The sequence below is a fragment of the Lates calcarifer genome, linkage group LG9, assembly GCF_001640805.2.
Source record: "Lates calcarifer isolate ASB-BC8 linkage group LG9, TLL_Latcal_v3, whole genome shotgun sequence".
Taxonomy (NCBI): domain Eukaryota; kingdom Metazoa; phylum Chordata; class Actinopteri; family Centropomidae; genus Lates; species Lates calcarifer.
Window position 1 is genome coordinate 4,926,032 of NC_066841.1, and position 16,753 is coordinate 4,942,784.

Genomic DNA, 16,753 nt, shown 5'->3' on the forward strand with positions numbered 1-16,753 from the left:
TGATACAATGGAAGCAGAAGTTCACAGAGTTCCATTGTTATGTTTTTATTTCTCCAGTCTACATCAGTGAACTCCCTCAGGACTGCCTGTTCTCACAAACTCTCACTCTGTTTCCACATCCAGTAATGCTGGGTTCCTGGCGCTGCAACAGCTGAATGCATCATATCCCCAAAAAGTAGTGCTTGAAGCAGAACATCTTTAATATAGCAGAGCCTATGGGTGCAATGCACAGCATGATGTAGAGCAAGAATCACAGCTGCTTCTGTAAAATTTGATAGAGGCAGGATGGGAAACAAGCTGCTTTACTTGTAGGAAGCAAGTAAGAGGAGACTTCATCTAAAATGAAAGTCATATCTCATGCACTATATGTATTTTTTGTCCAGTTCACATCTGAGTTTCTGTTTCTGAAAAGGGAACATTTTGGATTTGCAAACAAAAGGAAGAACTATAATTTGCTCTGACTACCATTTTCTTCAAGTTATGATTTGTGTCTTTTTCTACTGCGTCACACAAGCTCTTCTATCGGACGTAAATGCCATTACATGAATGGACCTGTAGTCACAGTGAATGTACTGGCATCTGCTCAGAGTGCCATGCTCATAGCAGTTTGAGAAGACACCAAATCAGACTGGATTAGTTTGGGGTACACTCTCAAGTGAAGTCAGTCTGGGCAGTTTGGTTGGTATAATACGAAGGTGAATGCAATGCTTTAAAAGGGAATGAGATTATGTGATTTAACTGGTTGTGAATGGCGTATGATACCCGCTGATAAAATAAGCCTCCTACTCTGATGGTATTACCAAATATTATCCAGGTGTTCTGTGTGTTTCTGGTTGCAAAAATATGAAATAAATTCACCATATGTACTACCTACTGAACTACCGTACTGTCTTACTGTGTGTCTATGTGGATTAGTACAGATTTGAGGGAATGGGTAAGTTGGACTTTATCCTCAACGGTATGTGCTGTACCTTCTCTCTTCATGCCCATGGCTAAACACTTCTGGTAGCGACAGTACTGGCAGCGGTTCCTCTGGCGTTTGTCGATGACACAGTCCTTGTTGTCACGACAGGTGTAGGTCAGGTCTTTGCGCACCGTCCTTTTGAAAAAACCTTTGCAGCCCTCACAGCTGTATACTCCATAGTGTTTACCTGAAGGGAGAGAAGGAGAGAGTTGTTTTATCTATTAGTAGTACAAAATCTTTCCAAAATCATATCTTCCTGTCTATCCCAATTATTCAGTGTTGTTTTGTCTGATGGGCACACAAGGTAATTAGATTGTTGACAGCACTTTTACAGTTTGATTAAACATACAACCACACAACAGCATACAGGAGGCAGCTTCTAAAGAAGCTAAAGAGCAATTATGATCAAAGACCTATCAAACTGAGCTGAGTGTGTGTTTAGAGGTTACACTGAGGTAGCTGGGGAAGAAAAGAGGGGCCTACTGAAGGCAAGCTGCAGGGGGCCCCCATGGATTTGCGTTACGGTACTGTTCTCACATCATGTTGTCTTTCCCCCGTTCCTAACAGCTTTTTTTTGCGTGATGTACGACGAATGAAGTCCATTAGCATTCTCCAGTAAACTGTTTCTTTGTTAGCTCTTTGCTGGTCAGACCACCAGAGAAGATAAATAAAGCCTCTGAGCACAGTTAAATAAAGCATGACTTGCTATTAAACATTGTTTTGATTTTCCCCTGTGGGTCCACGAAGGACCAATGACGCAGGATGACACTAAAACTGTCTAATGAATTACATATCCAGCTTACCCGGGGCAGAAAACTTTTCATGGTTATCCCCAGAAAAACATTTAAACACAGGGTTATTTGTTAACTGTGTGAAAAGTTGGACAACGCTGCAAAGAGGACTGTGTGAGTCATTAGCTCTGGGCCAGTTAGCCATGGGTTAAATGATCCTGTGGTTAAAGTGGTTAAGCTAGCTTTTGACCAAATGATAGCCCATGATTAAGAGAACTCTGGAGTGAGCATGTGCTGTGTGAAAGGGTCAGAAAACATCCAAGAGAGAACACCAATAATGAGCAACTTGAGTTAGAACTTGAGAATTATATGCAAAATTAAGAATTCACTTGAAACTGAGAATGAAGACATTTCACAAAGTTTCTAGTCTGGGATGAGGCAACACTTTCAATCTCCAAAAGTAAGTGGAAGTAGATGACAATGTGACAGCTGGAAGGGTAGAATTTGCCTTTTTTATGGTTTGCATCTTATGTAAGGCTTAGCTGGGCAGGAAAAGCCATTAAAAAGGTCTCAATAGTTTTACTGTGTCACTGTTTCAGTTCATATAGACTATACAGTTATCACAGTAATACTGACATGTTACTCCACTATCATGTATCAAGACAAACCCTTAAATACTGCTGAATGTATCTTTATTGTATTGAATGTATCCAAAGGCACCCCAGTGGAGATGTGCCAGCACTTCTACTGTCATTGTTGGTTGTTCTCAAAATCTGCCTCCAGTCTTCATTCTTCTACGAGCAGGCCCAGCTGCAAAAATGAGGGGAAAAAAAAGACGCCCACCCACACCAGGGCGATGCTGGCGTCACCATGCTTCATGGTGGGGATGCTATGAGATGAGTGATGGGTTGTGCCTGGTTTCCCTAAGACACAGTGCTTCTCTATTTCAGTCGAAGTTGAATTGAGGTTTGGTTTCATCAGACCATGTAGTGCAATCTTTTGCCTCATGATTTCACTTCTTTTATGTGCTTTTTATGCTGCTGTGCTCGTACACATTTTGTCAGGGGTGGCTTCTCTCTGGCCTTCCTGCCATTTAGCCCAGATTTGTGAAGAATTCCACCGACTGTTGTTGATCCAGGAAGATGTCCCACTGCAAGGAGCTGCAGTATGTAGTTCTGCCAGAGCGGACCATGGGGCTGTTCTCTGACCAAAGTTCATCTTTGGAGGTTTCTCAGTGTGGTCAGAGCACTAGTTTAAGTAATATTCTTGGTAGTCCCATTTTCTTTTCATTTGGTGATGATGGAGCCTTGTGTAATCCCAGCTGCCGAGAAATTATTTTTATACCATTCTCTAGATCAAAAGGCCTCCCACAATTCTTTCCTAAATTACACACAAATCTCACTGGACTCTCTGATCTGGGTTTGAATCATGTGCACTTTTAAATATATATCTCCAATCAATTCAACTTAAATAATTACATTTTATCAATGTAATATTTCTAAGAATCTGTTGATAAACCTGACTTTGACGTAATGTATAATTTTGTACACAATACATCAAATGAAATCCCTGTGAGGACAGGACATGGTTATACAGTGGGTGCTCATCCCAGTCTGATGTCACTCACCTGAGGAGCGGTCACCACAGATGGCGCAGATGTGTTTGGTGAGTGACAGGGCTGTGCCTGAGGGCTGGGCAGGCACCTTCATCACACCGTTGAGGCCCAGCGGGGGCTTGATGTCCTCCGTGCTGCTGACTGAGTTCATCGGAGAGTTCAGCTGGAACATCAACACACACAAACACACATGCCGACAGGTCACGAAGCAGCTCCCCCTAAACTCAGCACAGGTGACATCATACACCCCATTACACATGCCTGTCACATAGCACAGCTGATGCAACGTAGTTAGCTGATGACATTAACTATTGAACAAGGGCCAGATCTGCAAAGGTTTGGTTACATATACAAATGGGGATATTAAGAGAGAAGGATATTATGACTTCTGATACTCGATACAGATGGTCAGCAGTCCTAGCAGCAGCTCTTTTTGCCCTCTTTCATTGCTCCCTCTGTCTGTCTCTCCTCCCTCCTGTTCCCCTCTGTTTCAGATCTAAATCTGGCGCAGCAGGATCCTGCACCACTCCACCCCAGGAACTCTTTTATTCATGCTCTCAACAAGCCCCGCTGGCTCCCAAATGTTCAGTGCTAGCATAACTCCACTGCAAAATTTAACAGTACAGCGGAATAAAGAGACAGTATTTGTTTTAGCAGCAGTGCAACTGCAGCCTTAAGTCTTACTTCAATTGCTGCCTACCTCCCTCTCTGAAAAAGACCAAATCCATCTCAAAGTGACCTCCCTCCTTTTGATGAAAGCAGGGAGCAAGGGAAGACTAATTATTCTAACTAGCTACATGCTGTTTCCAGAGGAGATAAATGTTAGGGCGCAGGATATAAATTATCCTAAAATACTAAATGTACTGGATGGAACAGAAGCTAGTTACCCATTTGCAGCATCTGATGAAAAAAAAAACACAACCAGGCAAATGCTAAACTGACATTACACTGCAGGAAGAGAGAAGAAATGAGAAAAAAATTGAATATATTCAGACGAGTGGATCCCTGATAAACGCACCCACAACAGAGCGCTGAGGGACAGAGCAGAGTTGGCAGAGCAGCCACATGGACTCATATAGCCAGACGTGTTTTCATTAGGTTACCACATATGAGATGTCTGACAGCACAAACACTTTTTGGCTCTAAATTTAACTTACTCTGTAGCAGAGGAGCCCTGTCTCTGTCTGCAGGGACTGGTCAAAACAGACGAACCATTTTGTTATTACAATGATGAGACAAACATGATAGTCTGAGATAGTGTGTCACCCTCAGCTGTGTTTACGTTCATGCAGCAAGTACATTTGCTGTACAATGGAAGAATATGGAGATGTATACACCACTGAAAACAATGCCCTCTCTAATACACCATATATAAACCAAACAGCAATGGAATATATATGGATGCTGGCAGGTGTTTCCACAACTCCACACAGAGTACAATTTTTTTAGTTTCTATTTTTTAGTACAACTATGGATTATTTGAATAATTATGACACAAATTCCCATTATGTACTGTGTAATCAGATGTGAATACTTAATGTATTTATAATTAAAGGACTACTCTAACGCTTCCATACAGTTTGGAAGACACAGATTTAAAAAAGAGAGAACAGTTAACATTGGTGAGATATCCTAACCTTTAGTTGTTTGTATGGGTGAAGCTCCCAACAATCCCAGATAGTAGGGTTAATGTCATCTTTTTCTAAGACCATCTCTTCCAGCGCTACAAAAACATATACCACTGTTTTCACATACTGACTAGTAAACTGGCTTCACTGTGAAATCAGTGTCTCTTTTATCTATGTACGCCACTTCCATTATTGGCCTCGAACAAGACTACTGAGCTTGTGTGGTTAATACACAACATCAGCTCTACCTGCTGCTGCAGTGATGAATGTCCATGCACTGACAAACAAATGCATCATTTGAGAGAAGCATTGATCAAAAGCAACGTAGAGGAGTTTTCTGAAACCACCCAGAGACACCAGAGAAAACTTCAACATCTGTTATTGTAATAAAAAGCTGAAGTACCAGATGTGACACACATAAAAACATTTCTATGCAGTAAACATACACATACTGTATATAATTCACAGATGCACAGACACAATATACCATATGCACGTGCATGTGACACAGAACACACAAGCGTGCCCAGAAAGTGTACACACTGAGCTGCTGTGGCTCCTGGCATCTCATTTCACCTTTGAAAAACTCTTACACTCTAACATTTGATTCTTCTTAAATATCTTCAAAGTTAGAAAAACGTCAGCAATGCCATGTAGGCCTACATTTTTGCTTGGAGCTACAATATATCGTGCTTACATTGAGTGGAATATTACAAACCAGTGGTGCTTTACCATCACATCAAATAGAAAATTCTAGATGTCCTCTGCATCATTTTAGACACACTTCCACAGAATTCAGCATGGCATATGTGGTGTCATGGGAACTTGACTCGAGAGCCTGACTGGAATTTTTTTTTTTTTTTTAAATAAAGCTTATATGGGTTTGGATGTTTGCCTGCAATTGAATGATGGATCCACTGGTGGGTTCAGTGGGTTGAAAAGGTTAAAGCCCTCCGCTACACAGGAAAACGTTCAATTCACACCCTAACACCCACTCCTGACCTGCTATTCACACTCTGTTTATACAAATACACAATGAATGCAACACACACACACACCAGGCTAAGCTTCAGGAAAAAAAGAAAAAAAAGATTATTCTTGGGTTATTATCCTGCAGCGCTTTCCTTGTGGATTGTATACCTAATTTCATTATTAGTAAAGGGGAAAAAGGAAATCTTTTGGAGAATATCAACTAAGCATAGTTTATATTAAAGAGATACTACGGCATGTGTGCTGTTTAAACTGTCAAAACAAGTATTGTTTGCAGTATTTAAATTAGCAGACACACAGGAGTACAAGAATAGTTATTATTGTCAGCTTTTTGTTGGTGTGTGATGAAAAAGCCTTTTTTGCAGGGAATAGGATGATTTTTTAGAGAGCGTCTGTAAGACACAAAAGGACCAACAAAGCTGCATCATTTGTTTGGAACCAGCTTTGGTGGCATGTGCACACACCCACATCTCCATACATTCAGCCACATGAACACACACAACATGAGGTCTTACCTCAGTTAAATGCCTGAGTCTAGTCTTTTCCCCTGTAGCGTAGCGCTAACAGAGCTGTCTCCTCAGCTGAGATCGTCTCTATCAAACCCTCTGTCTGCCTGACAGAAAAGACTCTTCCACTCACAATCTATTTTCAGTAAACCTGCAACTCAATCTCAGAGACATTACTCCCAATGGTTGGGGTGGGCATGCTGGGGGGCCTTTCTTTCTCTTCTGCCCATGGCGATGGAGGCAAGGCAGGGGGATTAAAGTGGCTCAGGACTGGTTCTGGAAATAGAATACATGTGCCCTCCCCTACAACACATACATGTGACCCTTCACAGGGTGGTATGCCAGCTGTGTGTACAGCCATATCATCTTGGGAAACCCCTTTACAATCCCTCTCCTTGCATTCTGTCTATGTCTTTTTTTTTTTTTTTTTTTTAACAGAGTTGGCTTCCCTTTCAAACTTTTACAGACAGAGGGAGAGAAACAAATGAGGGATATTTAACATCAAGGACTGGAAATGTAGGACATAAGATTCCCTGCAGAACAATGTACAACACGAGCGCCTGAAATGCTACAGCTGAATACCACCGTTTCATGTGATGCAGGTGTTACGTAACATGCTCTGGAGGACATTTGACTGGTACATCCAGTACAGTGGGGGTCTCTGTCTGCTTGTGGGTGTCAGATTCTACACAGAACTGATATATGTGATTATATGTCCTCTGCCACATGCTGGTTTCAGCACACTGATGGAATATTCAAACATGTAAAGGTGATTAATTAATTGTCCCTCTCAGGCGTGTTAGCCCTGGAGAGTTGAGGTTTGTATGTAGAAGTCTTCAGGATTTTTTTTGTCTCAGAAGACAGCAAGGACTGGCCACCACGAGATCCCAGAGCCCAAAAAAACATCTTGTTTGAGAAGCTGGAACCCATAAATATTTGAGTAAAATGATTAATCAATTCCTTTGATCAACTAATCAATCAGAATTTCTGCACTACTTTGTACTATACCCACAGGCTACAATAGCCATAAAAAATGGGTCAAGACAAATACATTAATAAACAGAGAGAAACCTTCATATCTCCTAATAAATGTAAACTTGAGATTACAGTCAACAATTTGATGAGGTATCATCTCATCAAAAAGTCTGCAGACACTGTTGTGAGTCGACTTGGCTTAATGTAGTTGTCTTTCTCAGTCTTAATTCCTTTTAATAGAAAGGCTCATTTTGGCAGCAGAGCAGGTCCTGTAAACTATTAGTATGCTACGACAACACGCACGGTGGTGGAATAAAAAGAAAGGAGTCGTCCCTCGAGTGTACAGAGGAGAGAAGGAAAGACGAGCGCAGACGGTGGAGGCCTCTGCTTAAGACGGGCTTAGCTCGATTCAGAGAGTCAGAGCACAGACTTTGCTCATAAAGACACTTCAAAAGGAGACATCAAATCCTAGTGCGCCACTCCTCAATGCACAACCCTCATGTGGAACTTCAGTTGCTTTCCAGTTCAAGGGCACCTTTGTTTTTCTTTTTTAACAGAGAAAGTTATCTTCACAGTATTCCTTCAAAACGCCCTTATAGAATTCCTTCATGAAGCTATGCAGGGGCACAACATAGCCAGGAGAAGAATGTTCTACTTTACAATCCAATGTTATACAGTAGATCTCATTCTCCAACCACACTTTACTCAGGAATGATTAACTATCTGTAACTTTAATTTACTTTTGCTTCAAGGGAAGAAGCTAATAATGTCCAAAGCTAGAATGTGAAGAGCACGGAGGTGGGAGCAGACAGGATACAAATCTCCTGTTGACAGGAGACAACACCCAACCAGCTGCCTCCTGAGAGGTGAGGACAGGGATCAGGTGATGATGTAGCCTAATGATAACCCTGTTCCACCTTTGACCTCTGACACCTCTTGACAATCACTTCCTTCCAAAAGCAAACTTATCTCGGCAGTCCCACAAAGAATGAGAGGAATGAACTCTCTCCTCATCCCTACAGTGTGAGTGTGTGTTTGTGTGTGTCTCTAAGTCTTATCTGGACACGTATCAGCAGAGATTGGAGGGTGAGGGGTCGGGTTTCACACAACGGGAGTGTGTTTTAATGGAACCGCTCTTCTGTGGCCTTCAGGGTACATTCACAGCAAGGCACCCTTTGGGATCAATTACGCCACTGTTACAAGTTTGAAAGACACCTGTTTGAACACACATAGCTTACAAACAAGCACAAATCAACAGAACAGACACGTGGGCACAAGCATGCACACAATTCGCAGAATAGTTCATCCTGCAGTTCAGCTATTTGTGGATGTATTTAGGGGTCGTCTGCATGCACGTCTGTCATGAAGCTGTAAATTTAAAGTCACACTCAGGAAAGGAAAGGAAAGGAAAAAGGAAAGATGGATTTAAGCCACTACAATATATGCTGAGTGACTTGACAATTCACATTACTATGCAAATTCAAGCTATTACTGTTCTGAAAAACTAATTTAGCCCTACTATTTGAAAAGACAAATAATAATAATTTAAAAAAAACAAAACATGAAAAACACAGAGGAAGATTTAATAAAGCAAATGTTATTCTCAATGGGGCCATATATACTTAGCAAAGTTAAATTAATCTCCAAATGTTTTAGGAATTAGTCATTGTGTTGAACACAATCCCTCATCTGAATTTGAAAAGATGTGTAAAGCCAAATCAAACCCCCCAAAACTTAATTTTTACAAAAACAGAATCAGTAAAGATCAAAATCTCTGGTACCTTTTAAAATAAGAGGAATAATAAATAATGTTTTTAGCAGAAAATACTAAGATGACTAATAAGATAATTGCAGCCTTGAGGACTTCAAGTGGAAAAGCCTACCCGTTTTTTATTTATGAATGCTTTTAACGTTACAACAACAACTCATTTTGTCTGCTCTTTTAAGTGTTCCTGGAACATTAATAAACTGTGTTTTTGGTCTTGATGTTGTGCAGCTTTCTCTCCAGGTCCTTCTGGATTAAATCAAGAGCGTTAGCAGAGAATAAAATGAAACAGCAATCCCAAAAATTATTTCACTTTATTCTAATGGCTTATTAATGACCTGTAAGTGAATACATAGTTTATTTATTAACCATTAATAAAGTTTATAGTGACAACACATAATTCTTTCCTAAGCATGCCTTATTGTAAAAGAGCTCCATGATTATTGTCACTCAACTCTAATAAAATGCTCTCTACTCTCTCTCCCAGTGGATAGAATTTAGGAGAAGCAGACATTATTCTTGACAGCTCGGAGGTTTCCAACACTCACCCCATGCTGCGCCGCAACAGATAAAATGAATCAGCGCAAGCACTGCTGGCACTTGTGTGTGTGTGTGTGTGTTTTGACAGAAACTTTTGTTACAGTGAAAAATCGGATATTAAGACTATCAGTGGCATGAAAGGCAGCCAGCGTCAGAGCTCTGAAGGAGGAATACACACAGTGACTTTCAGCTGTTGTCTCACCTCGGCATGGCAGTATCTGTGTGTGTGTTTGCCTAAGTGTTTTTGGCATCCATGGGAGTGTGCGTGCACATAGGGGCGGCTCCGCAGCACGCATATATGTATTTTTAATTTCTGTGCCAGTTGTGTGTGTGTGTGTGTGTGTGTGTGTGTGTGTGAGGGACTGTCTGCATATGTGTTACTGGGTTTCATGTCTCTGTTTTGTTAATGTGCACGTGCATAACTGTGTCCTTTTGGCTTTGTTCGTGTCTGTATGTGTCTGTGTATGAGCATAAGGGCTGTTTTCATGGGAAACATTGCTACTGTGGGCACTGACACAGCAGCTCTTACAACACTGGCATCCTCTCACACCAGCCCTCTCCCAACTTTTACGTCTTTTTTCAGTCTCTTCACCTCTATTTACATTCTTCAGTGTGTTTGAATTGCGGCAGCCTGCTCTCCCTTTCCTTTGCTCTTTTCAGAGATAAAGAACACATTTTACAGAGCTTTCACAAATACTCTGTTTAGTTCAGTTTAAACAAACTCTGATCCATTTTCTTGTTTGGTACTATTGGTTTGGGCTGGGGTGAAAACTGCCAATCAAACTCTGGTGCGGACTCAACAACCAGACCAAGTCTTTCTGAATACGATGGTATTATCCAAATCCAAGTGGTGTGGTACATTTGTGGTGTGCAACATGCAACAAAAGGAACCAACAGCAGCATTTTATGACTGCAGATATGTGATTTTAGCATGAATCCAATAATTAAACTACTATAAAATCCGTCTTCTGGCCATGAACTGTCAAGAAAGTGACCTCTTGAATAGTATGACTGAATTTCATATTTATGCAAATCATGTGGTAAACATGGTAACATGTGTGCATGTCATAATCATATTTTAGCAGCTCCTCATTACAAAAAATAAGTGAAATGTAATGACCACAGAGTAACTGTCTCCCACTATCTCTACCATAATATTGTTGCAAACAATAGAACAGTTTGTTATGTTTCTATGTGGTTGTCATCAATAATAAAAAGAAGTTGAGAGTCTAGAGTCTAGACTATCTCTCAACTTCTGTTGGTCTGGACTCTAGACCAATAATGCTTAGAGGTTCTTTGTGAACTCTTTGTGATACCACAAAACATAACTATACATGTACAAACAAACATGAACTGGACCAGTGTGAAAGCCACCTTAAGACTCATAAGAAACAGAAATACACTTAAAACATACAATACACACAGATGGATATATTGTCTGATCTCCAAACAATTTGCCTCTAATAACATAATTCATAATACCTATTGCCACTCCAACTAGTAAACAAACTTGTGGTAGACTTATGGTTGGTTGATACATTCAAAATTAAGTCTAACAGTCCTGCAGCCTTGACATCCGCGCTGTGTTGTCATCTTAAATACTACACACCTTTTCCAACAGAATTCAAGGATTGAGAGAAAAGTTTAATAAACAGCTTTTTCAATTCTGATTCTGAATCTGTAAGCAAACCATAACCTGCTCTCCCAAATGTAGTTTGACTGTGTTTGTCTGCGGTTTGCATCCATGTAGCTTGTTGTGCAGGGAAAATTGGTATGGACACTTCCAGATTTTATTGAACTGTTTGCGCTGTCATGTGGTAAAACCAGGTCTGTAACTTCAAAACAGTCTGTGATAATGTATAATAAGTCCAAACATGGGTGTGATCACACTTACTTATGTCATCTGTCTGTCATTCTGTGACAAACTGAAGAATTGTTCCTCTGTTTGTTAGTAAGTCCTCCAGCAATTAACTGACCATCCATTTCCATTGTCAATTAAGCAATTAGTATTTCCATTTTCCAACACTAAATCAACCTGAGAGTATTCTGGTAGTGTTTCCACTGTTATGTCCTCCAGCAAGTTATTGAACACTGTTTATTGTCTAACATATCACTTAGAGATGGATCAAGAGGTATTTTCAGTGTCAAAACGAAAGCCAATCCAAAGATTAATTCTCTAGCATGTCCATTATCATCAAGTCATTCATCATGGTTTTCCCAATGTTCTCTGGCATGCCACATGAACATTAAATGAGTGGTATTTCTTTTGTCAAATAGCACATAATCCCACAGTAACTCAAATAGTATTTCAGTGTCAAACCACCACTGAATTTGGCAGCAGTTAGATTGATTGTATCCTGCAAGTCAGTCAGTAGTATTTCCATTGTCCACCATCCAGCAGATAATGGACTGGTATGTCCACTAGCAAGTTGCACAGACACTGGTTTACATTTTTCCGTCAGTGTTATCCAGTGAGCAATTGATTAGCCTTTCATACAAGATGTGAGGGCTGTTTGACACCAATTCTAGCAGAATGTATTCTGATGCTCATCCATTTTTAAGAGATTGTACATAAAAGTTAATAACGAACTTTTCTGTTCCTTGCAAGGCAGTATGATGTTATTAGCCTAGAGCTTTTGCTACAGATGTCTTGGGTTAATGGGGCAAATTACTGATAAAAGTAGACAATACAGTTCTACAGACTTTCTAAAATGGTCTCACTGCTCACCTATTGGCAAACCTTGGTCTTTAACCTTTCAACTTTACAAATTTTACAGGCGTGTTACCCTTGAAAAGAAAAGTTGAATTAGTCATACAGAGTCATTATACTTTACAGACATGCCACAGTGCACATGTCTGTCCACAGACAGTGTTGAGTTGCTGTAAGATCACACCACCAGATGCAATTAAAGCCCTAAAGGGATTATTTGAAGCTTTAAAATAAATGTGGCATTCAAACCGCAATGTCTATAGTCTGCATTAGGAAGGCTGCTCTCTGAAACTTAAACCTAATGTTACTGTTCTTATCCCTTATAGCTGCCACCTCCTAAATGGCTTGTCTCCTGTGTGGCCCCACACACAAGCCAGAACACACACCAGCCCGAGCATTATCATGCTGCACACTGTCAGTTCTCAAATGATGGCCTTGGGTATGTCTGACAAATACAGGTGGTCCAAAATAAAGGTCACAGCCATTATTTTTATCAATACAACAAACTACTCGGTTGCTCTGAGTTTCTTTTCTTAAAACACTGCTTTTTCTCATCCACTGATTGTACTGTACTTTCTGTGCTGTCATGATTCTTTTAACAGAAAAAAACACTTCCTGCATGAGTTTCATAATAAAAGCCTTCCAGTAGAGGGAGGGGTATCTGCACCCTGCAGTGCTGGAGCAGTTTTAATATGCAGATGCAGGAAATTTGCATTAAGAGCAAGCAGCAGCAACAGCAAATAACAAGGCAAATCGGAAACTTCGTACTAAAATGTTATAAAGTTTACTGTATTTGAGTGACAGGAGTAATTTGACAAAAAGACCTGTCTGTAAGAGTAGCAAGGCTGCCTCTACAAGAACTGTGTAGTAAACTTTTAGTGAAGCACAACTTAATTAATTCTACACATTAGTTGCGCTTCCTTGAACTACCAGCACTGGGGAAAAAAGTGGTCTCTAAAACCACTTGTAATTGCTACCTGGAGACAGCTTGGGCAAAAAAAAAAAAAAAAAAATCTTTTCCTCCCATCCATTTGAGGGTTGATTGACGTTAGAGAGCCTTAACTGTTCCCCTGGGACCCTACACACAGCCCCTTTGTGCAACCATTAGAGCCATGCAACCATGATGTCATGCAAAGTGACTACAGCGAGGTCCATCAAAGACTGGAGCAGCGGAATGGACCTTTATTACTCCCACACAGGAAAAGGGGCTGAGGTCCACTACTCTCCCACTATTTCTCTCCATTTCTTTCTCCTATGTGTGTCTGTGTGTGTGTTGTGTTTTGGTCTCCTAGCGACCCTAACCTAAACACGACATACCCAAAACGGGCACATGACATCAGCGTCGCCTCTCATTTATAACTTATTAAGCGCGTGTTCCATTTCTTGTAAAACATTTACACCTTTTTCATATTAGTGTTTCTTCTTGTCCGACTCCAAAAACACTCAAGCTTTATATGTGTTTTTAAGCCATGCTGAGAGACACTGGAGGCCTGTTGTTGGTTTAGGATTCTCAGGGAGGTTTCGGTGGGAGAGTGCGGAAGCCAGAGGGGTACATACTTAGCCGCAAAATGGAAAATGGGAGACGGCAGTGGTCCGATGATAGAGAACACCCCCCCCACCTCCACAAAAAACAACAGCCAGACAACTCTCGCCATTGTCATTGGAAGTGTAAAATATGTTCCAACTTCTGCGTATAATCCCTTCCAGCTGCTTGAAGAGCTGCGGTGTCTGTGATCGAGGGATGGTCTGTATCATCAGTGAGTTCAAGCCCGCAGACATGACCACTGATGGGTCTGATCCTAATGGGCATGGCTGTGGCCTGGCACCGCCCCCAGACCAGATACCCAGAGAGATGTCTCGCCATCTCTCCCTCATATAACCCAGCAACAACAAGAAAAGAGATGACAAGCCTTACAACAAAGAAAACCCACAGAATGAAAGTGTGCATTTTGCATCATAGGCAAATTCTTCCTGTCATAATACGTTTGTTGACAGTGTGTGTGGCCTTCCTCAGGACAATGCAGATGCTTTTCTGATCTTCAGCATTATACACAAGAGATAACTGGGATGCACTGAACAGATGCAATGCACTAAAAAATTTCTCACTGGCAAAAAAGAGAAAAAAAAAAATGAAGTCACAGTATGTCAGTGTGTCTGGATGCTTGGGACAGAGCTGAAGGGGAAGTACAGTTGTGTGAGATGTAAGAATTGGCTGATGATAAAGGACCTTCTCTCTCTTTACATGTGGTTTGGCTTTTGGAGGACGCAAGATTCCAGTGAGAATGGGACTTTTGTTCATCCCGTCCCAGGCTTTCATCAAGTTGTCATTTAAATCTTTGATGTAGAGGACAGTTAAGCCTCATTGTTCTTGGTTTTTTATTATTTTTTATTGAAAATTACAGATTTTATTGCTCTTTTTGGTCTTAAGAACAAATTTTTACCTGGATTTTATGTTTTCAGGCATCTAAAATTTGTGTTTCCAGTCACATGAACACACTGATAGTTAATTAATTAACAAGGTCATGAAAAAGAAAAACAGTAAGATGTAAGAACAGAAAGACAGTAAGATGTAACTATGGAGTCATTTCTTTCTTTTATGACACCATTAAGATAATTAAGAATAACACAATTCAGTATATACAAAATGTGTTTGGTCACGGGTATATGAGTTTACAGTGAGTGTGTGTGTGAGTCCATGCCCATGAGTATGGGTGCGTGTGTGTGTGTGTGGTTAGCATAGGTGGGGGTCTTCTAATGGGCTCTGGGCGGTTAAGTAGGGGAAGAGACTGAGCTGTGACCTCGTTCCAGTCAACTGCTCATGAAAACAGCAAGTCAGCCAAGTGTTAAGAGCAAGTGGCATACGCCGTCTGACTCAAATCACGTCTCATCAAAAGTGCCGCGCCTCGTGACCACAGGGCCCTGCCACCATCTTTAACCTCAGAGCCGCACACTTGCATCAAACTGCCAATCTCCACCCTCGCTGTCAGCAGCCTCTACCGGTCTCAGTTATGCAAAAGATCATGGTTCACAGCTCAAATTGTCATGAGTACCTGTCACATTTAGGACAGGATACCATTTCTATGCCTTATGCTAAGTAATAAAAATTGTTTTTTTGACAAGATTGTTTTTCTTTGACAAAATTTCCAACACACTGCCAGCCACTGCCTACTTCCAGTACTTGATAGTTTGCAATAATTATGCTGCAGACACAATTCAGTTGTTACTATAGAAGTATTGGAGTTCAAGGTCAATGTAGAGTCAGGATAAGGGAGGCTAAATGTTTCTTATGCACTTGGTCTCATTACATTTGCATGTGGCATCATGAAACGGGTGGGAAGCCTTAAAGATGAGGGTGGTGCACTTTTCCGGACTCTGACCCTGACAAGCCCATTCCTACACCCTTGATGAAAAAAAAGGTTTTGTAGAAAAACATATTAGTTATTCTAAAAATTGACTGATAGTTGAAATTCGGGTGTTTTATGAAAACTAATATTGCTTTTCAATATCCCTCTCAAACAATAAAATCTGAACAGTACAAACTTCAAAAAACAGTGACAGTGATGGTCGTTTTTTTTTTTTTTGTTTTTTTTTTTTAGTCTTGTACTTTGATGGCAGCTGTTTCTGCAGATTCAAAACAATACAGCACCAGAACCACACCCATAAAACAAGTTAAGATACATTCCATAATTACTGTACATACATTAAAACTGTCACCACCAACAGAAACAGCTGTTACCTGCTTTTTGAGCAGCTGTTTAAGCTGGCTAGATTGGCCAAGGGGCAGTAACAGAAAGAAAATGCATATATGTATTTACATGCTAAATTTATATGCTCAAACAGTTAGCAAATTAACTAAAGCTTCTCATATAGATTCATTCAAATGAGACAGACTGAGCTGAATCAACTCTAATGTTTGCTACCTAAACATCTGACCTGCATACAAAGTATGCCGCTCCGGGACAGAAACAGCAGAGCAGATGAAAGTGTTGGAATTAAAAAGTGTGGAAGAATCAGAAAGAGAGGGGGAAGTGGGCTTTCTAGCAATGAAAGATTCCGTCCGCTTTCTGAAAGTGCCCCTAATCCACTCTTAACTCCATTACATGTGGGACACTTTTCGTTTTGAAGGCAGTGATAAGCCCAACAATAGTGAGGAGAGTCCATTCCAAATAGCATCACATTGCCGACGCACTTTAACACAATTATTAACAAACACAAAAAAGGGCAGCCACTGCATTTTGGGGGGAAACAATTTCAATTTTAGATATGGCTCCAGACGGAAACTGGGCCACTGCAGGCTTTGATGTCTTAATTGTGTGCGTGTGCGTGTAT

General features: G+C 40.7%; 1 protein-coding gene across 2 annotated transcripts in view; it reads right to left on the reverse strand.

Annotated features, from left to right (window-relative positions):
* Positions 1 to 16,753, reverse strand: part of rxraa (retinoid X receptor, alpha a) — a 100,154-nt gene that overhangs the window by 22,337 nt on the left and 61,064 nt on the right. For both annotated transcript variants that reach the window (XM_018671746.2, XM_018671748.2), the window contains exons 4-5: positions 3,323 to 3,473; positions 972 to 1,151 (exon numbers count right to left, since the gene is read on the reverse strand). In XM_018671746.2, coding sequence (XP_018527262.1) covers positions 972 to 1,151; positions 3,323 to 3,473 — 331 coding nt within the window. The remainder of the gene's footprint in view (positions 1 to 971; positions 1,152 to 3,322; positions 3,474 to 16,753) is intronic.